A 27,855-nucleotide genomic window follows, 5' to 3' on the forward strand; every position below is an offset into this window, starting at 1 on the left:
AGAGCTCAATAGACATCTGCGTCGGGATTGGGGAGTCATGGATTCACGTGAGACTCTATGGATGTGAGTCTTGGATTCTGACCAGGGATCTGAGACTGAGACTAAATTCCTTTGGTATCAGGTCTCTTTGGAGAATCCTTGGCTATCACTGGTCGGACTTTGTGTCCAACGAGCGGTTGCGGAGGGAGACTCAAATGAGATTTGTTTCCTGCATAGTCCGTGAGCATCAGCTGCGGCTGTATGGCCATGTGGCTCGTTTTCCTGCTCACCAGATTCTCTCAGTGAGGGAGCCTCGTGAGTGGAGGATGCCAATGGGCTGACCATGTGCCTCGTGGTTGCAGCAGGTTGATCGGCATCTCAAGGAGATGGGGATGGGCCAGGCATCTGCCTGGGGGATGGCAAGACGGAGGCCCTTGGAGTTTTGGTGGAAAGTGGACGCAGCAACACACTGCTCTGGCGCATGCTCCCACACCTGACCTGACCTTTATTGGTTATCGATTGATTATTGGAATATCGGTGCAATAACTTTTGTTCACATTAATGCTAAAGTGGGTCAATGAAGATGAATATGAAAAAAAAATTCAAACTATATTCCCTATAGTGTGTCAATCAAATTAATTCATACTACATTGTGTGAATATCTGTTTTGTGTTTATGGACACATGGATACCAAAATGACTCATGTCACCTCTTATATACTCATCACTCCACTCTCTCCTCAATTACATCCCCCGGACCACACCTCAGTGTTCAAGCCTTACTTGGTGATAATCTGGCGATCCTTACGCATGCTTTCCACTCCCGGCCGCTCCTTCTCCAGCTCCCCTTTCTTCGTGATCATCTTCTTTGATTTCTTACTCACTACCTGGCTGATGGTCTTGGCAGAATGCCTTGGCAATAGCTGGCGAATTAAGGATGGAAGTTTTACTTAGATGAACCTCAATATCAAAATATTCTTATCCATACTTTTAACAACATTCAAATAATAATTACATTTTTATTTGTAATGATGCAAATCTAATTATACTCAATGTGTGATTTCCAGATATTTTCTTCTTCAAATGTTTCCAAGTTTAATGAAATGATCATATTGACTGCAGTATCAGAGAACGAGCTGTTGCTCTCATGCTATAAAGTTTACAGTAACATTCATATCAGCAATGCACAGAAATGAAATTGTTACTCAAATTAATTCTTGCAATTAATTAAAATAAAATTTACTCACTGCTTGAATTGAATGTACTTCCGAAATCAAAGCAAACAAGTTTGATCCATTAATCAAACTAAGAGCAGAACCAACACGAGCACATATGAATGTGGAATCGATCACAATCGTTGGGTTTCTTTCAAATACAACATTTTCTAATTCCAGTGGCAAACCAACATTCAACATGAGATTTCTACAACCGTGAAATTGCTGAAAAAATTTCTGCACAAGTTGCTATAGTTTCACGCATTTGCACAACACCACATTGGTGCAATGCATCATTTGTAATGACATCAAAATCCAGCGTGAATGGGATTCATTAAACCATATTGTTCAGTGATGATGAGGTTTGTCGTTCAAGATCCATAAATACCTGATTGCTGAGTTTGCATTGTTCTGAGCAGATGTTGGTGATGAGGTTTCGTGTCTGCTTAGCTATCCCTTCCAGGAATGTGTTGCAAATGGACAGACTTCTCTCACCAATGTGGTGCCGCTGCACATCCGCAGGAACATCGATTCCATGTATAATTAGCACAGTCATGCAAACATGTAACAAATAAAACAAACAACAACAGTGGAAGCAAGGGAAATGTTTACACTCAACCTGGTCAAAAATGTCACGTTGCTTCTTTCCACGTTTTTTTTTTTTTTTCTAGCACTTCTCGTGAAGCTTTTACTTTGTACTTCTTAATCGTGCACATACCACCGCAATCTACTTATCAGATGAGATCATCAAGTACCCATCCCGTCTCAATCTACTTATCAGATGAGATCATCATGTACCCATCCCGTCTCAATCTACTTATCAGATGAGATCATCATGTACCCATCCCGTCTCATTCTACTTCTCACATTATCTCATCACGTGCACATACCATCTCATTCTACTTCTCACATTATCTCATCACGTGCACATACCATCTCATTCTACTTCTCACATTATCTCATCACGTGCACATACCATCTCATTCTACTTCTCATATTATCTCATCACGTGCACATACCATCTCATTCTACTTCTCATATTATCTCATCACGTGCACATACCATCTCATTCTACTTCTCACATTATCTCATCACGTGCACATACCATCTCAATCTACTTCTCATATTATCTCATCACGTGCACATCCCGTCTCATTCTACTTCTCACATTATCTCATCACGTGCACATACCATCTCATTCTACTTCTCATATTATCTCATCACGTGCACATACCATCTCATTCTACTTCTCATATTATCTCATCACGTGCACATACCATCTCATTCTACTTCTCATATTATCTCATCACGTGCACATCCCATCTCATTCTACTTCTCACATTATCTCATCACGTGCACATACCATCTCATTCTACTTCTCATATTATCTCATCACGTGCACATACCATCTCATTCTACTTCTCATATTATCTCATCACGTGCACATACCATCTCATTCTACTTCTCATATTATCTCATCACATGCACATACCATCTCAATCTACTTCTCATATTATCTCATCACATGCACATACCATCTCATTCTACTTCTCATATTATCTCATCACGTGCACATACCATCTCATTCTACTTCTCATATTATCTCATCACGTGCACATACCATCTCATTCTACTTCTCATATTATCTCATCACGTGCACATACCATCTCATTCTACTTCTCATATTATCTCATCACGTGCACATCCCGTCTCAATCTACTTCTCATATTATCTCATCACGTGCACATACCATCTCATTCTACTTCTCATATTATCTCATCACGTGCACATACCATCTCATTCTACTTCTCATATTATCTCATCACGTGCACATACCATCTCATTCTACTTCTCACATTATCTCATCACGTGCACATACCATCTCATTCTACTTCTCATATTATCTCATCACGTGCACATACCATCTCATTCTACTTCTCATATTATCTCATCACATGTCCATACCATATCAATCTACTTCCCTGAACCTTCTTCGATGCTTCCACCACCTTCGCAGTTCCTCAGATGTATTCATTATTTACACCACACAACCATCTCAGGATCATCATCACAGTCACAACCAATCTTTTCTCCAACCTTCTCATCATCGGCCATGTCTCCGCGCCACACAACGTCGCCGGCCTCACAACCATTCTGTGCACCTTTCCCTTCAGTCTCATCAACATCTTTCTATCACAAACACTCCTGCAATCTTCTTCCAGTTACTCCATCCTGCTTGTATCTTGATGCTCATGTCCCCATCCAACTGCACGGCTGACCCCAGGAACTTGAACTTCTGCAAATCCTTGATCTTTTCTCCTCGCATCACCACTCCGTTTCCCTCGACCTCTTCACTACTCACTGCACATCTCATGTACTCTGTCTTTGACTGACTAATCCTCAAGCCCCGATTTTTCCAATGCCTTCCTCCCATCTTTCTATTTCAATTTGACCTCTCCCTTACTTTTGGCATACAACACCATGTCATTCTCAAACAGCATGCTTCATGGTGCCCGAGTTCTCACATCAGCTGTCAGAACATCCATCGTAATAACAAACATGGCCTCAATACATAGCCTTGATGTACCCCACTTCCACCATGAAACGACCCGTCACTCCAACACTGCTCCTCACTTGTGTGGAGCACCCATTGTACATATCCTGGATCAGCGTCACACACCACTCTGGCATGGATCTCTCTCTGTCAAACAGTTACACAACTCTCGTCATGGCACTCTGTCATCGGCCTTTTCCACCAATAAATCAATACACATCAAAGATAGATCCTTCTGTCCTACTCTACACTTTTCAACCTTCTGTCTCAGGGAAAACAATCATCTCCACAGTGCTCCTGCCTGGCAGAAATACAAATTGCTCTTCTTCGACCATCACTTCCTCTCTCAATAATTATTTCCCAGATCTTCATTGTGTGCGACATCAGTTTGATGCCTCTAGTCTAGTTGTTGCACACTTGGCCATCTCCTTCATGCTTGTAAATCGAGACCAATCAATATACTTTCTCTTCAATAATTTGGCATTTCTTGTTCTTCTTCATGAATGCTTCTGAACAGCTGTCGTAAGACATCAACACCTACTTCACCAAACAATGTCCACACTTCAACAGGTATCCCATCTGGCCCAACGTCCTTAACATTTTTAATTCTCACTAATGCACTCACTACACCTTCTCCTTCTGGGTGGTTCTTTTATTCCCTTGGTTTACAGCAGGTTCTGCTCTGTGGAATTATTGAGTTGTCCTCATTTAGCAGTTTCTCAAAGTATGCTTTCCAACTCTTCTTTATCTCCACGTCATCTCGTCGCACTGTGTTGTCCCCATTTTTGAGCATTCTTATCTGTGAGATATCATCAGATGCATCTCTGGCTTTTGCATTTCTAAAGGTATTTTTCTCTCCCTTCTCTGTATCCAAAATCCATCCTTCTGCAAACTTGTACCTTTGCTTTTGCCACACTTTCTTTACTTTCATATTTGATATCCTAAACTCATCTCAACGAACAGCTCACTCATTGACCTCATCGCACTTCTTTTTTCTTTCTCGGCAGTGAATGCGCTGTCTTGCACATCACAGGCGGAGTAATGAAGAGCCTAGATGTGGGGCCAATAACCGTTGCCGGGACAGTCACGTCAGGTCAGGTACGGGAGCATGCGCCAGAGCAGCGCATCACTGCGTCCACTTTCCGCCGGTACTCCAAGGGCCTCTGTCTGGCTATCCCCCCAGACAGATGCCTGGCCCATCCTGATCTCCTTGAGATGCCGATCAACCTGCTGTAACCATGAGGCACGTGGTCGGCCCATTGGCCTCATCCACTCACGAGACTTCCTTGCTGAAAGAATCTGGTGAGCAGGATCAGTGTCAGGAAAACGAGCCACATGCCCATACATCCGCAGATGACGCTCACGGTGCAGGTAACAAATCTCATTTGAGTCTCTCTCAGCAACCGCTCGTTGGACACAAAGTCCGACCAGGGATAGCCAAGGATTCTCTGAAGAGACCTGGTCTCAAAGGAATTAAGTCAACGTCTCAGATCCCTGATCAGAGTAGTACAGGCATTTTAGCAGAAATATTTGGTCAACCTCCCACAAATTGCAACAAAAGCAAACTCAACAGATTTTGATTCCTGGATATGTCCTCAGTGACAGAAAAAAGTCCTAAGGGATCCTCCGGGGGGGGGGGGGGGGGAAGGGAAGTCCTGAAATCATGGAAATCCAATATGGCCACCACCCAGCTTTGGGGAAAATGAGAAAATTGTAAAGATTGATATTTTAATCTGAAAATATATGTTTTTCTGCATTCTAATTGTTTCTAGTTATGGTCAGTATATTGATATACAAGAATAATTATTTTAAAAAGTGAAATGTATCGAGGGTAAAATAAAAAAATTATAGCTTTTTTGTCCAAAAATGTCAATTTTTTGTCCCCAAAAAAAAAAATTTACCTGATACTGATTTTGGCTCCTGGACAAAAAAAAAAGAAACGTTGAAGACACAAGATGAAATCAAGTCGATGGCAATACAATATAATTATGTAAATCATTGAAACATGACAAAATTCACAATTCCACTCGGGGCAATCACATCTGCCTGACGAAGGTTTCGAAATGAAAATGAAAATTCACATTAAACTCAGAAACTACATCCATTATAAACTTACTATACATGTTGAGAAAAATCAAGCGTATTAAAGTTAGAACTCGACGATGTCGTCATCATCCTCATCATTGTCACATGGAGTGTTTGTGCAGCCAGAGCCCCTGCAGTTTCCACAAGCTGGAGTGCACTCAATGTTGTGCTTCTTGCATGTGCATCTCATGGTGCTTCATTCAGTCTGGCAGTTGCACCTAATGATGAGGGGTTCCATGTAGTTTGACGAAGTGATCGCCTGTGGGCAGGTCTTTCATCTGACTTGATCATCGAACAAGTTCTCATGACAAGTTTGAAGACCAGCGGGGGGCTCACACGATGGCTGGTATGGCTACAATCAATGCCTGCCTGTGCAGAAATAAACCAGGCAATGCAGGAGCTCACAGGTGTGAACGACAACACTGGAGAGCAGAAGAAGGACATGACCAAGGCAAGACAATCTCGTGACTGGAAGGACACACTATCAGCTCTTCAGTATTTACAGGAACGGAATCCGTTCAGTAGTGATCCACGTCTGAGGAACATTGCCACTGGAGTTCATGCACACCCCACCGTCAACGTCGATACAGCACATGCTGTAGGAGCCAAAATATTGAAATCTATGGATGGGAAAACAACTACAGAGTACACATTTAAGAGGAAAGACCAAGTTGTCACCCTCGGCATGAAGTCATCTGTCAAGATTGATGGAGAGCAAGTCCAGGTTGACCCACAACTCCTCTTCCAGAGACTGATCACTGTTGCACAGACAGCAGAAGAACTGGAGTCGGCCTTCAAATATGAACTGTGCAGCTATCCACCAGCCCTCTTTGATTCCTCTCTTCAGCTCCGAGAAGCACACAAGCCAGTCTTTGCTGATGCCATCTGTGATCTTCTTGGATCCGATGTCCCAGCTGATATCCCCAATGATGGGCACCAGTATGTTTTGGATGGCGGGGCACTTGGTCAAAGCATTCCATGGTCTCGTGGATCTACATACAGAGACATATGCCACCAGTACACTGATTATGTAACGAAGAAGTACGGAGATGCCATAGTCGTGTTTGATGGTGATGAGAGTACCAACACGAAGGACATGACACACCAGAGACGGTCTAAAGGGAATGCTGGCACTACTGTGACATTTACAGCTGACATGCGTCTCACAATGAAGAAGGAACAGTTTATTGCCAATAGGCAGAATAAACAGTGATTAATTTTTATGTTGAGTGAAGAGCTTCAGAAGAAGAACTGTGAGACACACCATGCCTCAGGGGATGCTGATCTCCTGATTGTACTGAAGGCCGTGCAGTCTGCTACTGTCACCAACACTGTGCTAGTTGGTGATGACACAGACATCCTCGTCCTCCTATGCCACCATGAAAGCTTAGAATCCCATGACCTCTTCTTTTGTCCCGAGCCAAAAAAGAACACGAAGAAGCCTCACATCTGGAACATCAAGGCTACAAATAAAATGATTGGTACAGACATATGCGAGCACATACTGTTTCTTCATGCAGTTCTTGGGTGCGACACGACATCTCGTCTTCATGGGATTGGAAAGGGAGCTTCCCTCAAAAAGTTCAAAGCAAACAACACATTCCGTGAGCAGGCCAAGGTTTTTGATACATATCCAGCTTCTGTATGTGATGTGGCAGATGCAGGAGAAAAAACATTGGTGATAATCTACAACGGAAAGTCAACTGACACCCTGGACACCCTCCGGTAGAAGCGGTACTGGGACAATGTGGCTTGGAGCTCCTCTCACGTGCAAACACAGGCGTTACCACCAACATCAGAAGCAGCAAAGTATCACAGCCTGCGCGTGTATCTGCAAGTCGAAGAATGGAAGGGATGTGCAGATGAACTTCTTCCGACAGACTGGGGTTGGCAGAAGTGTGATGAGGATTTTGTGCCACTTCAGACATCAATAGCTCCAGCTCCTGAAAATATGTTACGTATCATTAGGTGCAACTGCCAGGCTGAATGTAGCACCATGAGATGCACATGCAAGAAGCACAACATTGAGTGCACTCCAGCTTGTGGAAACTGCAGGGGCTCTGGCTGCACAAACACTCCATGTCACATTGATGAGGATGATGACAACATTGTCGAGTTCTATCTTTAATACGCTTGATTTTTCTCAACATGTATAGTAAGTTTATAATGGATGTAGTTTCTGAGTTTAATGCGAATTTTCATTTTCATTTCGAAACCTTCGTCAGGCAGATGTGATTGCCCCGAGTGGAATTGTGAATTTTGTCATGTTTCAATGATTCACATAATTATATTGTATTGCCATAGACTTGATTTCATCTTGTGTCTTCAACATTTCTTATTTTTTTGGGTCCAGGAGCCAAAATCAGTATCAGGTAATTTTTTTTTTTTTGTCAGGACAAAAAAAATTGACATTTTTGGACAAAAAAGCTATAATTTTTTATTTTGCCCTCAATACATTTCACTTTTTTATAATTATTCTTGTATATCAATATACCCACCATAACTACAAACAATTAGAATGCAGAAAAACATATATTTACATATTGAAATATCAATCTTCACAATTTTCTCATTTTCCCCGAAGCCGGGTGGTAGCCATATTGGATTTCCATGATTTCAGGACTTTCCCCCCGGAGGATCCCTTTGGACTTTTTTTTTCTGTCACTGAGGACATATCCCGGAATCAAAATCTGTTGAGTTTGCTTTTGTTGCAATTTGTGGGAGGTCATCCGACATTTTGACTGTACTGGAGTCCAAGTCTCACATCCATAGAGCAAGACTGGAAGCACCAAGGACCTGAAGACTTGGACTTTCGTCCTCGCGCACAGGTACCGGCAATGCCACATCCCATGATCCAGTGAATCCGTGACTCCCCAGGCCCAACCCAGACGTCTGTTTACCTCTGGCTCATAGCCAGCAGAGACATGAATATCATTGCCAAGGTAAGTGAATCTCTCAGTGACCTCAACATCCTCACCACAAACAGGTACAGACAGGATAGCAGCATCCACGATGTAATTGAAAGCCTAGAATTTAGTTTTGACTCAGGAAACCCGTAATCCCAGTGGCTTCGACTCCTCATTCAACACCTCGAGGGCCCCCAAGAGAATATCTGGAGTCTTCACAAAGATGAGTGCATCATCTGCGAAATCAAGGTCAGAGATCTTGACATTCCCAAACAATGCACCACAGCTTGATCTCTCCGACATCCTCCCCAGAATACAGTCCATACAAGTGCTGAAAAGTGTGGGGGTCAGCACACACCCCTGACGAACTCCAGTGACAACTGGAAGTAAGTCAGAGATGGCATCACCACATCTCACAGCACTCTCAGTACCAGAGTATAGTTCAGATATCACATCGATCAGTTTTGGTGGCATCCCACGAAGACCAAGAATCCTCCAGAGGACATCCCGTTTCACTGAACCGAAAGCTTTACAGAGATCAACATAGGCTGCAAGCAGCCCCTGCCAAAACTCTCGTCAGCATTCGGTGAGGACCCGAAGAACAAGGATACGGTCAATCGTTGACCTCTTTGGTGTAAAGCCTGACTGCTCTGGATGCTGGTGCTCAAGCAGGTGGTGGCGAACTCTATCAAGAATTATCTGATCAAAGAACTTGCCTGGCACTGAGAGCAGCTTCACCCCTCGGTAGTTGTTGCAGTCCTGGTGATCACCCTTCCCTTTCCAGAGAGGGAGAACAAGGCCCCTCTTCCAGTCAGTTGGGATGATGCCTGTGTTCCAGGCAGAGCACAGAACTGCATGCAACGACATAAGAACAGCATTTCCACCAGCCTTGAGAAGTTCACCATGAATGCCACAGATCCCTGTAGCTTTACCCCATTTCAACCGGTTCACCGCAGCCTGTTTTTCCACAAACGAAGGTGGACCACAGTTGATTGGAGGATCAGCAATTGGGATTGTAACACCCCTGACGTCCAACTCGACAGCTGGTGGATCAGCCTGGTACAACGGCTCAAAGTGACCGGCCCAGCGAGCCTTCATTTTGGACTCCTCTGTCAAGTGCCCACCACCCTCTGCTCAAACTGCAGTATACCGAGGTACGGGCTTGGAGGAACGCAATGCACGAATTCCCCTGGAAGCAGGACGAGAATCACTTGAGTGGTACTTGACGAGACTGGACAGTCTTCGTCCATGTGGGTTGTCGTGAACTGAGCATTACTTTGCCGAGTGCAGTGGTATCATCTCTCACAGTGTCTTATCATTCTCCATAAAAATAATCTTCATCTTTATTAAATAATTAATAACGATATTAATTATTCGGCACAAAAATTATTTCCCACCATATTGTCATAAATTATCACAAGGACTAATTAATACCTACATCACAATTTTCATTAGTATATTTCCTACCTCATTTCTTACCTTTGTGTTATACTTCTAAAGACCCGAAAAGCCCCGCACTCAACACTCTGTAATTTCTAACATCACTAATAATGTTAAGAACGAGAGAGTTCATGGAACACGTTACCACGTGCAGTATTCAAGTTTATACTCCAATTTAAATAAAATAATGATTTAACGATAGTTTAAAAATTTTCGGGAAGTTTAGCACTACTGAAGCCGTCTTCTCCATCACCTCTATATACCGCATTCTTTAAAACATCCAAGCACTGCCAAATGGAAGGGTTTTGAAAGTACCAAAAATGCGATTTGTGTTCTTCAGTGTTCAAGTATATCATGAAATTAAAAAAAAACATGAAGATTGTGAAAGTCGTACAAATAAATTAATTCCATAAGTTTATCGACGTAGTGTCTATCTCTATGATATCCCCTATCTAACACATTACATTAGTTATTCGTGCCTGTTGTACGTGTTCTTTATGACGTCATTATAAACAGTAAGTTTCCTGTTCAGAATGGTTTTCAATTTTGTTTGACTGCCAGGCAGACAGGCAGAGTAAAATGATCTCACTCTTCTCTGCGCATGCGCGATCAGGACGAATTAGGGGCCAAGGTTCGGTAAAATGAAAGACTCGTCTTCCTATTCATGCTCCGATTTGTTTTCAAAATATAACATTCTATTTAAATAAGCTGGTGCTCAATTATAAACTGATAATCACAAACTGATAAGATGGAGGGACAGACAGACGGACGTGAACCAATTGCTTAACCCCACTTTTCGCCTTGTGTGTGCGGGGTAATTATCTGCTTTGAGTTTTGTAGTATATGTTGATGTTATAACAGAATATAATAGACGTTTTTAATGCGATAATTTGAAAACAGCAGCCACACGATTGAGCAGTAAAATGGAAACTTAACGAATGAATGCAGCCAGCAAAATCAAGCCACCCACACTGACATAGCAAAAGCACATTTCCCGTCTCAGATAAATGTGAGAATGCCACCCCCGTCGTAGATCAGTGCGAGACTTCCAAGAGGAAGGTTAATTAACTTATTTGATCTCTCACAGACAGGCAGCCATGTGCATCACAAACACTGTCCCTAAGAATTACTCATGCTGGTGTGCACTACTGTGGAATGGAATACGAGTGTAGATTATAATAATGCCAAATCAAGGCCGTTTGCTCGAGATCAAAATAAAACAAAAGTAAACAACAAAAAGAGGAATCAGAGATTGCAGACTCTCACCAGGACTTGCGTTGTGGGGTGTTTGTGTAGTTTTGTGTGGTGTATTTTGTGTGGTGCTTGTGTACTGGTGTGTTGCGTAATTAATAAGAGACATAATTAGAACTGCCACTTTAGAACTGCTGGCAGTGATGACCGGGTAACAAGACGTCCCGCTTTGATGCAACCCCACTTTGATCAGACACCTGACCCTGACCCATGACGTTTATTATTATTATTATTATTATTATTATTATTATTATTATTATTATTATCTTGGCAAAACGAAGTTTTTGCAAGATATGTTAATCAGCTTGTATGTTTTTTGTTTTTTTTTGTTTGTTTGTCTGTAATCACGTATAAAAAATTCTGCAGAGCACAGTTATCATCGGAAATTTTTGAAACTTCGCATATCAGAGGCCTATAGAGGTCCCTTTCAGTGCACAAAATTTTGAAGGTCAAGGTCAAAGGTCAAGGTCACTTTGGCGTAAATCAGGGGAGTCGACGAAACCCTTATTTTTTGAGTAATTTTGATCGGATCGTCTTCAAACTTCATGAGAATATAATTCATGGTCTGGCACTCAGCTGATTAATTTTTGGTGGCGATTGGCCTTGACCTTCATGGTTAGCGCCTCAGGTCAAGCATATTTGACCCCAAGGTCAAATTTTCAAGTTTTAGGAACCATATCGTGTAGTACCTCAAATTGAACACCTCGATGAGTGCTTTCTAGATATGTCAAGCTTGAGACATTATGACGTCATTTGGTGACGTTATGAGGCAAAAGCATATTTTTCATGGTTACTCTGTAGAACGATTCTCATCGGAATCTCTCGTAGGCAGATATTCCTCAAGGAGTCGCTCCTGGTGGATAGCAGCTCTGTTCACCTCAGTGTGACCTTAAAGAAGTCACACGTGGTCACCTTTTGGCAAGATACGGGTCTTTTATTATTATTATTATTATTATTATTATTATTGAATTGAATTTAGAATGGGATTGAAATAAATTCAATTCATATCAAATTGAAGACCCAATAGGTACACAGTCCTGCATTGGAGTAATCAGAAGGAACCCGAACAAGTAAAAATCAAAGATAAAGTCATCAGTAAGAACCTGGAAAGGATTTACATTTCAGCTGCTACTCCTCTACCCTCAAACCCATCTACGCACAGTCAAGTGAGGCTTTTTCAAAAAAAAAAAATAACTTGACATACCCATCAGAGATGGGGAATCCCCCGCCATTGAAAAAGGTCATATATATATATATATATATATATATATATATATATATATATATATATATATATATATATATATATATATATATATATATATATATTCCAGATAATGAGGGAGGTGAATTGGAAACAAGACACCATTTGGTCATCATGTCTTTGGTCGGCCATCTTGGATCCAGCCATGCCCAAAATCAATAGGGTTCTTCCTTTTCAGGTGGTACAATTGTGACCCAAATTTCAAATCGATATGGCGAACAGTTTATGAGTTATCGCACTCACAGCTATAAATGTTGACGCCCAGCCAGCCGGACAGACGGACGGACAGACGGACAGCCGGACGGATGGCCGGACGACAACAATATCCCACTTCCGCCACGCGGCAGGGGATAAAAATACCAAAATGAACCCAGATAAAAAAAAAAAATTCTGGCTGCCAGGCCATGCGACCGATCAAGTTGAAATTTAAAAGATGTATTCCCCATCACTACTAGATCATAATTTTGAAATTTCATGTTGATTGATTAAGTGGTTCCAGAGAAAACATTATTTAATATTTTCTTCAATTAAATATGGCTGCCAAACCATGTGACCTATTATGTCATATGTGTGAATGTTTGGTCCCTCATGGATAGGTGATAATACATGTAAAGTTTTGCCTCGATCTGTTCAGCCACTTCAGTGAAGATTTTGGAAGGTTAAAAAAAATATATATATATATATATATATATATATATATATATATATATATATATATATATATATATATATATATATATATATATATATATATATGAAAAGGCTGCCGAATCACGTGACCAAAGATGTCATCAAAATTTTTTTCTGTTGACCATTTTATCCCGAGATTACCCTCAAAAAATTTTCATACTGATCAGATATAGCATTCATATGCAATAACGACGACATAACGAAAGCACCGATGACATTAAAAAAAAAAAAAAATCACACTCATTCCCAATGAGGAGGAGTTCCTATGTGCCAGGTTTCAATTTTTTCCTTGGCGTGGTTTCAGAGATACAGAGATCCAAAATTTACCATTTTTCCAACATGGCTGCCACACCACGTGACCTCCGATGTCATGATTATTATTAAAACATTCTGCATGAGTACTCATACCTATGATGAAAATTGTCTCAATCCAACGAGCAGTTGCGGAGAATAACACGAAAGTTCTATGCGGACAAACAAACAAACAGACAGACAGACAGACAAACGGATCCAAATGCAATACCCTCTCCTTCGGCGAGGGTAAATATCAAAAATATTACACTTACTTCATCTGATCTTGTATTTTTTTCATTTCACATCGTTACATGAAAAAGAAAATACATTATAAAGTGTCAAATGAGACTGATGGATTTCTGAGCAGTCCATTTTTTCCATGATTTACTGAAACACATGACACGTCTTTCTTATGGAACAGACGTGCCAGTTGGAATTTAGCTACATTTTAAATAGGGGCTAATTATGTTTACCAAAAAAATGTCGTTTTTCACCTCTGACCCCACCTCAACATGCGGACATAATACAGTAAAACATCTGCCGAACGAACTCCCCCATAACGAGAAAGTCCTATGATCGAAGTGTTGCGCTGGTCCCGGCGAGATACGTACAAGATATTTGTGTGGGCTTTCTACCTGTCGAGCAATTAAACGCCCATATAATCAAACACCAACAATGTCACTGTCATAATAATCAAGCATCGTTATTGAGAGTTTAATCATGTATTACACTGTTATCAGATCAAACAACTGCATACATCATCATAAATCAACAACCAGTCGTTGGCTTCATAGACCATCAGATTTGAGCCTGAGAGATTGGTGGTTCGATTTCCACCTCAGCCAAGTCATACCAAAGAACATGTGACTGTCTTGCTTGACCCTCAGCATTTATAACTATAGCGTGTGGAGGATGGATGAACACTTCGGTTCGCTTCCTTGCCGAGAAGGAATTTGCTCGAAGTGAGCACCTGAGCATCGAGAGAAAAGTGACGTCATAAAAATGGCATTGCTGGTTCCCAGAGCATCCCAAGGAGTAACCTCACTTTGCACAAACTTCGCACACAAAGCAATGCATACCAATGAGGCTCTGATGCATGTACTATGTGCAAACGTCAAAAGCAGTCAATATATAAGTTAAGAAAATATATATATATATATATATATATATATATATATATATATACATATACATATATATATAAACATATTAGCCAGGATAATTGCCAATAGCTGAGAGTATCGATAAAGGTGGTGAGGAAGGGCTTTTACAGAAGATCCAAGTTGGAGTGGAGGAAGTAAAGGAACAGCTAGCTAATCTAAGAGGAGATAAGGCTCCGTCCGGGTCCAGATAACATGTACCCGAGAGTATTGATGGAGGTGGCTGAGCAGGTAAGTGAGATGTTAATGGATATGTTCAATCATTCACTGGAGTCAGGACAGGTACCGGAGGATAGGAGAGTAGCAAATGTAACACCATGATTTAAGAAATGATCCAGAGAAGAATTGGGAAACTATAGACCTGTTAGTTTCACTTCAGTTGTGGGGAAGGTGTTGGAGACATTAATTAAGGAGCAGATGAGGAACCATTTAAATAAATACAAACTAATTAAAGGTAGTCAGCATGGGTTTACCAAAGGTAGTTCCTGTTTAACAAATCTTTTAGAGTTCTATGAAGCAGTGACTGATTGGGTGGATGAGGGAAAGGCAGTGGACATAGTATATCTGGACTTTAAGAAGGCATTTGATAAGGTACCACATCGGAGGTACCACATCTTACCAATTGGATTGCAAACTGGCTTAGTGGTAGGAAGCAAAGAGTGGCTGTGAGTGGGAGGATGTCTTGCTGGGAGGATGTAAGTAGCGGGGTACCTCAGGTATCAGTACTCAGACCATTACTATTCATTATTTAAATCAACAATTTGGATAATTGGGTGAAGAGTGAGCTTTCCAAATTTGCAGATAACACAAATCTTCTTCTTTTGTTGTTTTCCAAGTCAAGGCTCATGGAAGAACCAATACACAGAAACATATAACAAAGGGAGCAGGAGACAAGAAGGGTGGGAGAGGGAAATACAAAATAGTGGGAAACAAAGACAATAGGTTATCTGAGGAATGGAGAGGGATGGGGTGGGGTACATGGAGAAAACAAGATGGACACTCCAGGGACTTTCAGGAAGTAAAACAGGGAATTTGAAGGATGTGTGTTTGGGATGAATTAACAAGGGTAAAGAAGATCATGGTGTTGGATTGGTTAAGACATGAGATGGTGGTGAAGAGCTGTTTTGAAGACTTGGAGGGAAGAGTGTGATTGAAGAAAGTGTGGGAGTTTGTTCGAGGTGGGTGGAAAAAAAAGAGGAATGAAAGATTGAAGGGTGAGCAGTGATTTGTGATTTTGGTAGTTTCACCAGAAGGAGGTTTTTGGCAGACATTGAGCACCCTGAGTCACTATTGGGGGGGGGGCAGATCGCAGACAGCATGGGGGGGGGGCGGTGGGGGGCAAGGCCAGAAAGGAGACAGTAGAACACAGACAGACCACCGACCTGCCTCCAATGAGAGAGTGAGAGACCCAAAGACTCAGGTTCATCGTGGGAGAAACCAATGATCCTAAAAGCCTTGGTTTCCACTGCGTGAAGTCAAGCCTGATGTGAGGCAGGAGGACTACCTCAGAGGGGTGAGCAGGACTCCATCAGACTGTGGATGAAAGCTTTGTTTGAGGTTTGAAGCTCAGGTGTGCCAAGGAAGGACTTTGCATGGTGGAGGACACACAGTCGGCGACTGGCTTTGGAGGCCAGCTTGGAGATGTGGCTTTCCCAGGAAAGATGATGGTAGACAGTGAGACCCAGAAGCTTGAATGACAGGACTTCAAGGGATTGTTAAGAAAGTACATGGGTGGGGGGGGGGGGTTCCAGATGGTCCTTTCGGAGAGACACAATGAGGGTGTGAGATTTGTCCGGATTGAAAGACATGTTCCACGAGTTGGACCAGCTTGTAATTTCATCCAGATCTGCATAGAGTGAAGAGGCTACTGCTTGCTGATCTGAAGGATGAGAGATGGCATGGCAGAGGGTGGAGATATCAGCAAAGAGATAAAGAGGATTTTCCAGAGTCGGAGAGATCATTGATGAACACCAGAAAAAGCACAGGGCCGAGAACACTGCCTAAAGGAACTCCAGCCTGGATGGGAAGAGGAGATGAGAGAATTCCATTGAGAGCCACACGTTGACAGTGATAGGAGAGGAAGTCCGTGAGCCGTGAGTGGATATAGCACTGGACACCATAAGAAGAGAGCTTGGTGAGTAGGGCGGGATGCCAGATTGTATCGAAAGCTCATGATATGTCTCGGGATATGGCTCTGATCTCATGTTTGGCATTTCGGACCTCCATCACTTGTTGGGAAAGCAGAAGCGGCATGTCCAGGGTTGAGTGACCTGGTCTAAATCCAAATTGATGATCAGAAATCAAGCCATTGGAGAAGAGGAAGGGTTTGATGTTGGAAGCGATGATGAATTCCATGACCTTGCCGATAATTGGGAGCAGGCTGATTGGTCTGTCGTTGCAGGGATCTGTTTTTGCACCTTTTTTGTGCAGAGCGGAAATGTTTGCCGATTTCCAAATAGATTGCAGATTACCTTGAGAAAATGAGAGGGTGAATAGAACAGAGAGAGGTTGAGCAAGAGCAGAGGAGCAGGTTTTTCGGACATGAGGTTTTTGGGACACGTGGACTGAAGCTTTCTAGACCGGTTGCAGAATCTGAGTCGAGGTTTGACAGCACGCTCTTCACCTTATCAGGAGAAAAAGACACAGAGTACAGTTCCAGCTGGGTACGACTGGGTTTGGTGGGTCCAGAAAGCAATGGGTTTTTGTACACAAGATTTAGAAGTAAACACAGAGTTTAGGCATTCAGCCTTTTCACGTGCGGTGTCAGCTGTGCAGCCATTTCAGGTTAGGGAGGGGATGGAGGGGGACATACACCAGAAACAGATTTGATTTGACATCACCAGGATTTGGAGGAGGGAGAGAGGTTGGAGAATTCAGACTTGAGGTGAGAAAGATGTTGTTTTCTGGCTCTCCTGAAGGTAGACACTTGTTACGAGCTTTGTGCAAGGAACTGAGTGAGATTACCTTCAGTTGGATTAGCCTTCCATGGGGCGAAGGCAAGTCATTTCACGACAACAGCCTTAGGCCTTAGTTATTTTATAACTTGGTTTACGCAGTTCTTCAGCTAAAATGTAGGGTCGGTAGGTCGAAATATAAATATAAATATAATTTAAATTTTTAGAAATTATATATTTTCATAATTTTTTTCGGATGTTCCATGGAAAAGACAAGGGTAGGTGGGGGGAAAATAAATATAAATCCTGGACCAGGAGGATCTTAGAAAACATTGAAGATGGAAGACCATTCAAATGCAGGATGCTCATGTTCACTGAATCATCTGATGTGAAAAACAATAAAGAAGGATTAAAACTTGTTTTTAGTCGCGTTGCGTAGCGAAAACTGGCTCGAAAAGAGCTCCGCATTGTTTTTCTTCTACTTGTTCTTCTTCTGGTGAAGACAAAACCTTTCTGGGGGTGAGAAGAGGGAGTGAAGCAGGCAGGGAGGCTACATGGAGGTACCTGATGCCCTGAGGGATCTGATGCCCTTAACGCACTTGACGCCCTAAAGGCACTTGATGCCCTGGAGGCACTTGATGCCCTGAAGGCACTTGATGCCCTGAGGGCACCTGATGCCCTGAAGGCACTTGATGCCCTGGAGGCACCCAATGCCCTGGAACACTTGATGCCCTGGAGGCACCCGATGCCCTGGAGGCACCCGATGCCCTGGAGGCACCCGATGCCCTGGAGGCACCCGATGCCCTGGAGGCACCCGATGCCCTGGAGGCACCCGATGCCCTGGAGGCACCCGATGCCCTGGGGCCACCTGATGCCCTGGGGCCACCTGATGCCCTGGGGCCACCTGATGCCCTGTGGGTACCTGATGCCCTGTGGGTACCTGATGCCCTGGAGGCACTCGATGCCCTGGAGGCACTCGATGCCCTGGAGGCACTCGATGCCCTGGAAGCAAGCATCGCAAGGAGATTGACTGGTGGAATGACACGGCTCTTGGACACATTTGTCCTTGTTACAATATAATCTGGCATGTTTTTCTTATAGAAACCTGTTGGATCATCAAACAAATGGAAACAATGCTGAGAAAATTACTGTCCAAGTCGTAGATGTGTCAGTGCACACCAGTGTATAGTGCTGGATATGATTAAAAAAAGGTGTCCACTAGGAGGCAACACGCTCAAAACGGTCAATCAGAGCCATAACCAGCTCTTACTTTTCAGTGGGCATCTGATCGTACCGTCTCCCCATCGCCATGAGCACATCAAAGGCTGATTTCTGGTCCGTTGAAAGCTGAATATCAGCATCTCACAGGGAAACTTTGACGTACTTGGCACCGAAATCTTTCAATATGAACAGCGGTGTGCAACTTCGATGGAAACAAAATTGGCACGATCGAGAGTAGCCTGCGAATCATCCCTGCTGCTGCACTGAATTGATGCAATCGTTTGGCCAGAATATTAGTCGTCAAGATGTTGCGTGATTAAATCACCAATACAGTCACTCGAATTTATACCGCTGACATACTTCTTAACAATCACTTTCGCCCCAGAAACCACAGTCAATCTGAACCACGCTGGCCACTGCTCAGACGCCATGACCGAACATTACTGCGCAGTTTGGTTAAAGGTGACTCGGCATTTTGGCGCGCACGCACAAAATTATATTTTGAAAATAAATGCCGACGTTTACATTTCGGGTTTTGAAACTTTTGTACCTTCGGCGGAAAATGTATAAATATAAAAGGCTAAAAATGTGTTTTATATTTATATTTCATTTCGGCAAATATACCGTTGGTGGATCCGTAAACCAAGTTATAAAATAACTAAGGCCTTACCACAATTTTCAGTGTGCCATGGGCAGGAGGAAGGGTAGGACAACTGAAGATGAGATGGGAAAAATCTGTGCACGAGAGAGAGAGAGCAAATATATTTGAAAAAAATTCCAGGATGAGTTGAGGTTGGAGAAAGTAAAAATAGGAGACCAGTCTAGAAGTTTGATGGCTGCTTGGAGACCCTGCCATTCAGTCTGAGTGAAGTTCCAGACTTGTCGGCACTGAGGTGGTTCTCTAATAACAGACAGAGAGATGACTGATTTAACAAGCATGTGGTCAGATGAACCGATTGGAGCGAAGGAAGAACAGCAGATATTTTCAAGGAAAATGGTCAAAATCAAATCCAGAAGAGATGGAGTACCGTTGGCTGATAACAGGGTCAGGAAGTTGACAGATTGTATCAGTCGCAATGAGTCACAGAAGTCCTTTGCTGAAATGAAATGGCAGGTGAGAGAGGTACCCACACCCAGCCAACTGGCATGATGGCAACTGAAGTCACCTCAGATGAGAAAGCGAGAGTTGGGATGAGAGGATGGAAGTTGGTCCATGTTTTCGGCGAGCGAGATGTAAATGGAGTCAACACTGTTTGGTGGACGGTACAACACACATATAAACAAGAGGTGGGAGTGGAGGGGAAGCTGTAGCCAGAGGTATTCCTGGGGGTGTGGGGAGAGAGGGCAGTGTTTTTGATGAAGAGAGCAACTCTGCCACCAGGACAAGGGTCAGGTCCATCATACCAGGAAGGGAGTAACCAGGGAGAGATACTAGGGAGTCAGAGATGTCTTGAAGGAGGAAAGATCCTGTTGAGCAGATTAAGTCTGGTTTGTCAGTGGTAACCTGAATGGAGAGATCATTCAGGTTGGAGTGAAGGCCCCAGATGTTTGACGTCCACACTGTTAAGGAAGAGGGAGGGGGAGGAGGCTTTGGGAGAAGGTGAGGGAAGAGGGAGGGAGGGTAGTGTGAGGGAGGAGAGGTGGAGGTGGAGTTGCTCGCAGTTGATGACAGATTGTAGAAGAGCTTGGGGAGTGACCTCACCTCCTCAGGACACAGCTCGAGTGTCGGATGGAGAGGAGGACAAATAGCTTGGTGATGAAGGGATGAGTAGTAGTGGGGAATAATCAGGGAGGGAAAAGGGAAGTGGGACATTGGAGGAGGTGGAGGAAAGAGCTAAGGGGGAAGAGAGAGAAGTTTGCTTTGAAGAAGAATGCGATTTATTTGTGAGGGAGGGGTGAGAGGGAAGCTTTGAGGGAGAGGGGAGACGATGAGAGCAGGCACGGCCATGTGGGAGGAGGGAGAAAGGAAGGGGGTGGGGGGGGGGTGTGTCAACCACTGACATATTTGTAAATGGCTCTTTGCTATTATCAATAACTCACATGATTAACTCGTGTAATTTGGTGCAACAGTTAAGTTTATTTTACTCATTGCTTATTCACTGTAGTTCTTCTTCCTGTGCACTATTCAATACATCACCTCTTCTGGCAACCAACTGTATCCGCTCATGGTCATTTGTGTGTGTGCTCTTTCCGTGGTTATTATTTCACCTCCCTCAGTCCCGATCTATAACACCGTGGCAACGGTGTTCACAGACAGGACAGGGCCAGGCAGCTACAGGTGAAGCAAACAGGGTTTTGCATTGTATTTCAGGGTGGGGGGTGGGGGGAGATCCATTATTAATCAAGAGAGGGGGTTTAACACTGTATTGGAATCTCGTGAGGGCCACATCAAGAATATTGTGTGCAGTTTTGGTCACCACAACTCAGGAAGAACATCGATGCCACAGAGAGTTCAGCGCGGAGCCTCTCGAATGATTCCAGGCCGAGCTAGACTCAGCTATGAGGAGCGGCTGAAGGAGACAGGGCTTTATACACCAGAAAGGAGGCGGTTACGAGGAGATATGACAGAAATGTTTAAGACAATGAAGGGTATAGATCAGTGTTGCTCAAGGTGGGGCGCATGCCCCACCGGTAGGGCGTGGCAATATTTTGGTGGGGCATGAGGATTCAGAATTAATGAATCAATACATGCTCGCTTTCATAGCTTTGCCTTTTAAATACATATGTAGTATATACTGTAGTGTCTCCAATCATGGTGGGGCATACGATTTTTTTGAAAATCAAAGTGGGGCGTGGGACAAAAAAGGTTGAGAAACACTGGTATACTGTAGATAAAATAAGTGCAAAATAATTATTCAGCAGAGTAGACAGTGATTGGACCTTTTTTTTAAGTCTTTGATACGACTCGGCTGGAGTTTGAACCACTGACCTCCCAGAATTGGAGGGGATGCTCAAACCATTACACCACCACATTTTGGATGGAATTTTTTTTTTGCCAAGAATGAAGAAGCATTCAAGGGCTGCACTGCAAGATAAACCCATGTTTTGACATTCTCGGTAAAACCAATACAAGATGTATCATCAAGTATTCTTCAAGGAGGAGAAGGAGAACATCAAGCCAGCTTAAAGTGGCACATATGTGCAATTTGGTGACATCTCTTTCATATACTTGTGTTTATAAATGGCGTGAGTTCAAACATGGCTGTGAATAGGTGAGCCATATGATCCCTTTAGTTAAAGGGAGTGATTTGTTCCATTAAGGAAGACTTTTGTGCTTATGTTTGCAGATCTGTCACTAACAGACACGAGGAATGTGCTGATCTTGAAGGTAAATATTTCGATTACCTACGAGTACACCACTCACTTCATACCCGTTTTAGAATGCATAAAGTCAACATTTCACAAGGTAATCCGACTTGAGTAATTAGGCAATACCCTGAGCATTCTCACCTGTCACCATTTTCTGTCATTTAACCAATGTATCACCCAAGCAAAAGCACGCTGTGCACATTGGATTGACGACTAATGCACCATCCCAACCACATGGTTTTGGAATCATTGGATATCTAATCTCTTAGAATCTCGGTTATCAACGACTGCCAATACATCATTAAGTAAATATCACAATCAAATTCCAGCAATCATGCAATGTGTTTAGTGTACATGATGTGCTTCAGGGAACATGATGTTGACTCAATACAGATGGACAGCAGCAAGTAGTGACCTCACCTCCTCAGGGCACAGCTCGTGGGTGCAGCTCATGAAGTGAGAGCAGACAAGCGGAAATGTGATGGAGAAGCGAGACTGAGAGGGAAGCTCCAAGCATTGCTGAAACATCCTTTCAAAAGCTTGATTGTAAAAACTGAAAAGGTACAAATGAAAGAGCTGAGAATATAGGAAGGAAAATGCCACCAACGTTAAATGGAAGACACAAATGTAATTTTGGCAGAACTGTTTGTTCTTTGATCAAAAAAACAAAAACAAAAACGAGATACATCTGTTAATCCATTGAAATAATCAAAGCAACCCAAACCCAAAAGAGTACACCAACTACTATAGATGGAAACCAAATAATGTTCACAATTTCTCTGCAAAAAGGTAAATAAGAAAACTAAACTTTGTGAAACAAATCATGTTAGTAATAAATCTTTTATTCCACATTTGTCGACCATCTACAAACAAAGACCTGCCGATGATTTGTCTACAATATACATTGGATAAATTTATAAAGAAAGACCTGCCAATGATTTGTCTACAATATACATTTGATAAATTTATAAACAAAGACCTGGCGATGATTTGTCTACAATCTGCATTTGACAAATTTACAAAGACCTGGCGATGAGTTAGCTCGAGAATGGTGCGCCTTGGATCAGTCCAGACAGGATTTCCCTAAACACATATCTTTGCACCATGTCTGAATAACATACAACTTAATATCATCTGGTGAAAGCAATAAAATGGTTCAGAAATATTTTGTGCTGAAAATGGAAAATTTTGCTTCAAAATTCATTTTCTTTTCTTCTTGGAAATATACATAGACGATCTGCAATTCTACAAACAGAACATTTCCATTGGGGATTAAAGAATAATAATTGTAGTGAATCTCTATTTCACTACAACTGGTTCTGGCCAACACTGTGCATGTAAAAGCATCAAAGGTAAATTGTATGATTGCGTTCGTCATATCAGCCGTTCCGTGGCCAACAATGGTCAGAAACTCGATATCGTGGGCGAGTGCTTACATATTAAACTAGCAGATACAGGTGTCACCATTAAAAATATACCAACACCACACAAATTAATTGATCATTGCACAGAAGCTTATCATAGCATCTACAAGTACTTGGCTTTTAGGGAATAACTTCCAGAATATTGTATCGATTAGTTTTGAGGTCCTGTGAATGGCAAAAATAATCTATTTAGACAGCTTCAAAATTTTTGGGAATAAAAATGTATTACTAGTGCATAAAATTTTTCTCTGCATAGGAAATTTCACATGTAGTGATAAGTTTCAAAAATTTCATGAAAGCTTGTTTAAATTTCAAAAATTGCATATGGCCTTGCAGACTTTCATATTGTAAGGGCATGTGAAGCCATGTGTCCTGTTAAGATGCTGCCTCTTGTCGACTTACCACAAAGGCTATCTTTTACTAAGAAAACCTTTGGAAGAGCAACCACAATGCATTGCAAGTTCCCATACCAGTCGAGTAAAGGATTGACCACATTGTAATACAGTAAGTTTTCCAACAACGTCGGTCGTTAACGTGTCCCGAAAAAGTGCGGCGGCGTAGGAAACGATGTTGTTGGAAACAAATTTTACCATTTAATTTAATGTAAATCAAAAACATTTAATGTGTATCAAGTCAAAAGTTTGTTTTTTTTTGCATGAAAAACACCTTTAGTAAGTTTTTTAAAGCATATTTTTGTATATTTACATTCAATAACATCCGAGTCATAAAATAAAATACCGAACAACAACAACAACAACAACAACAACAAAACTCAGTAAAACCATGATATGAATAAAATAAAGTAACATGAAAAGTTATGTACAGTGCTGCACGATATTCACCGTCGATGGTCGTGGATGGAGCTTGTGGAGGTGGAGTGGGTGGGAAAATGGTGGAGTGGGCTCATGTGAAGAGGAGGATGGAGCAGGATCCACCTCCCCAAACACCTTGACATCATCGTCAACACTGGGTGGTTCTTTCTTGGTTCCAGCACTGTTCTTACCGAGTGTGTTGAATTATTCTGATCTTTGATCTACATAAGCAGCATCTGCTCCATCTTGCTGCCAATGGGGACGGCTAGTCCTTTTAGCCAATAACTGGGTCATATTCTTGATGCTTTCTTTAATCTTATCAGTGCTCTTAAAGATGGTCCATAAGGCCGTTGGTGGCAGACAGAGAGATCTGGCAATAACCACTGCCCTCTCTCCACTCTCAATACGCCTCACAATGTCCATTTTGGTCTCCAAAGACACCGATATATTTTGCTTCGTCACAGCAGGCTTATTAGCAGGACGTTTATCACTCATGTTTAATGGAAATTAACTTCACAAAAAGAGAACGTTGTTCACCAGGTGGATGCTGAAGAAAAACTAAGAGGGTGTGGGTAGAGGGGAAGTGTTCCAATGACAATTATTAACCAATGAGACTACTTTGTTTACCTCTATCATGGAGTCACAACAGTGACATCCTTCTGCGTACAGAACTGTATACAGTACTGTAGTGACTTGTTAATTTTTATTTACATTTTGCAGCAATCATCAACCGAACTTCATTGACACATGTCATTGCGTTTTAAATGCGAGTGAGATTTCTTTTTTTGTGGTTAAAACATCCTCATCACCTGCTTTAAACACCATCATTGTAACCAGCACACTGAAAGGAATAATCAAAAGAAGTACCAACCGCCAGGAACCGGCGACGTTATGCGGGAACGTCGATACGTTGCAAGAAAAGTGATCCCCGATTGGCTAACGACGTGATAGTAAAATGACGTTGATAGAAACGACGTTGTCGGAGAACTTACTGTATTCGGAAATCCTTGTTTGTTGTGCTACATATACATCGTGAACAAAGAACCTCCGACAGGAGAGCATATATCATATCATATCACATCATATCATATATCATACAAAAATACTTCACTCAATTAACAATCCAAGAATCATAAAGTGAATATGCGAGTGTTTTTATCCAATACAAAAATTATTCCACATTCCAAAATTCCATTTGTACATAAGAATACCAAATTTATGACTGTGTGCTCAAAGAAAGGGCAAACTATTCAATGCCCACCAGAAAATCGAGAGGCTTGACGTCTCCACAAGCAGGTCATCCAGAGCATCGACCATACGGCTGTGGAACACGATGGTGTTCATTAGCTTGCCCAGCTCTCTGTGGTCCTTCAGCTGCAGAGTGGCCTTGGACACGCTCGTGTAAGCCTTTTCATTCATTCGTGAAAACAACAGGTAGCAAGAGTGATAACATCAGAAGAATAAAAAGTGAAAAATTGAAACAGAATTTTAGGTAACGTGTGTGTGTGTGTGTGTGTGTTTGTGTGTCTTGGGGGGGGCGGGGGAGGTGGGGGGAGTGAAAGGTAGGGGATGCAAATTCTCCATGTAAACATGTATCGTGTATCGTGTCGTGTCGCTCCAGCTGGGAGAGGGTATTACAAGTCCCCACCCTTTACAGTACAGTTCTGTCAGACCTCGCTATTCATGGATTCACCATTTGCAGATCCCGTGTATTTGCGGGTCATAAAGTGTGACCTGCTTCGACATTCGCGGTTTGTGTATTCGTGGGTTTTTTCGAAAAAAAATTTATCATTATTTCTTTAATTTTTTTTAACACTTCAGGACTGGTCTCCTATATCCACCTGCGAAATTGCAAATCAGCCAAAATCACATTACATAAAAGGTGCAAAAACGAATCCCCTTCATGACAGCCCAATTAGCTTTCTGTACTTCCAATCATCAGCAAGGTCATGGAATCTATCGCCATGGTTGACATAAAATCATTCCTTTTCTCTAGCAGCCTCATCTCAGATCATCAATTCGGATTCAAACCTGGTCACTCCACCTTGGACATGCTGCTTCCACTCTCCCCATAATGGATGGAGGCCCTCAATATCAAACATGAGATCAGGGCCATGTTTCTGGACATATCTCAAGCTTTTGATACAGTCTGACATTCTGCCTTGCTCTCCAGACTGTGTGCCTTAGGAATCCAAGGCCAACTCCACTCCTGGATGATTGACTTCCTCCACTCTCGTAGACAACATCTGACTCTCAATGGAACTCTTTCATCTCCTCTCCCAGTCAAGGCTGAAGTACCCCAAGGCAGTGTTCTTGGCCCCATATTATTCCTGATCTTCGATCTCATTGACTCTCTGGAGAATCCTCTTTATCTCTTTGCTGATGACTCCATTCTCTGCCGTGACATCTCTCATCCTTCAAACAGACAGGCAGCGCCCTCTTACCTCTCCTCCGACTTCGACAAAATCACAAACCAGTCGAACACAATTTTGCTAATGTATCCACATTGACCACTCTTTGTGTTCTCTCTTCCCCTCATCGTTACCTGCATCCCTTATTTGTCCGTCTCCGTCTACTTTCTCCATCTGCCCTGCTGTTGGTGTTTCCCCTTTCTATTGCTATTCCCTTTGTTAAGTCGTGTCCTGATTTTTTCTGTGTAATCGCTCTTCCACAAGCCAAGATAAAAAAAATAAATAAAGAAAAAAAAAACAATGCCCAATATTCACGGCATTTTTCAGGAACGTATCCCCTGTGAATAGTGAGGTCTGACAGTATTCTTGACCCCTTGTTTTCCAGTGCAGTGAGGTATTTTGAATTACACGTTTGAATAAGGATAATAACAAAACCCTCCTGGAGGGATCGGTTGCTTTGAGTAAATAACCAAATGGGATAATGTAATATATATATATATATATATATATATATATATATATATATATATATATATATATATATATATATATATATATGTACATAAATGTATATTTGTATATATATATATATATATATATATATATATATATATATATATATATATATATATATATATATATATATACATATATACACACACACGATTCGAAATTCGCTAATGCGTTACAAAAGCGTGACAGCCGGTCAGAAAAATCATATTCAAATAATTCCGCTCAATTCATCACTTCTGGAATCATTTGATACCACATTTTTGGGTTTCACTCATTATAAACGCTTCCAGTCACTGGAAAACGAAGAAAATATATAATGCTTGGCAAAAAAGTGGGGTTAACGTGCGTCAGGTTTGACCGAAATATGAGGGGATAAAATGCCGTTTTTCACATAATAGCAGAGATATCACGGCCATTACGGGCTTCTTCATCGGA

At 42.1% G+C, this 27,855-nt stretch overlaps 1 protein-coding gene across 1 annotated transcript in view; it reads right to left on the reverse strand.

Moving 5' to 3' along the window:
• Positions 1-27,855, reverse strand: part of LOC147029292 (nck-associated protein 1-like) — a 241,226-nt gene that overhangs the window by 69,018 nt on the left and 144,353 nt on the right. The window contains exons 16-19 of the mRNA XM_085872236.1: positions 25,758-25,903; positions 22,681-22,813; positions 1,581-1,700; positions 762-901 (exon numbers count right to left, since the gene is read on the reverse strand). Of these exons, the coding sequence (XP_085728362.1) occupies positions 762-901; positions 1,581-1,700; positions 22,681-22,813; positions 25,758-25,903 (539 nt within the window). The remainder of the gene's footprint in view (positions 1-761; positions 902-1,580; positions 1,701-22,680; positions 22,814-25,757; positions 25,904-27,855) is intronic.

Source organism: Eptatretus burgeri, chromosome 3 (genome assembly GCF_056783735.1).
Source record: "Eptatretus burgeri isolate ZD-2024b chromosome 3, Ebu_testis_v1, whole genome shotgun sequence".
NCBI lineage: Eukaryota > Metazoa > Chordata > Myxini > Myxiniformes > Myxinidae > Eptatretus > Eptatretus burgeri.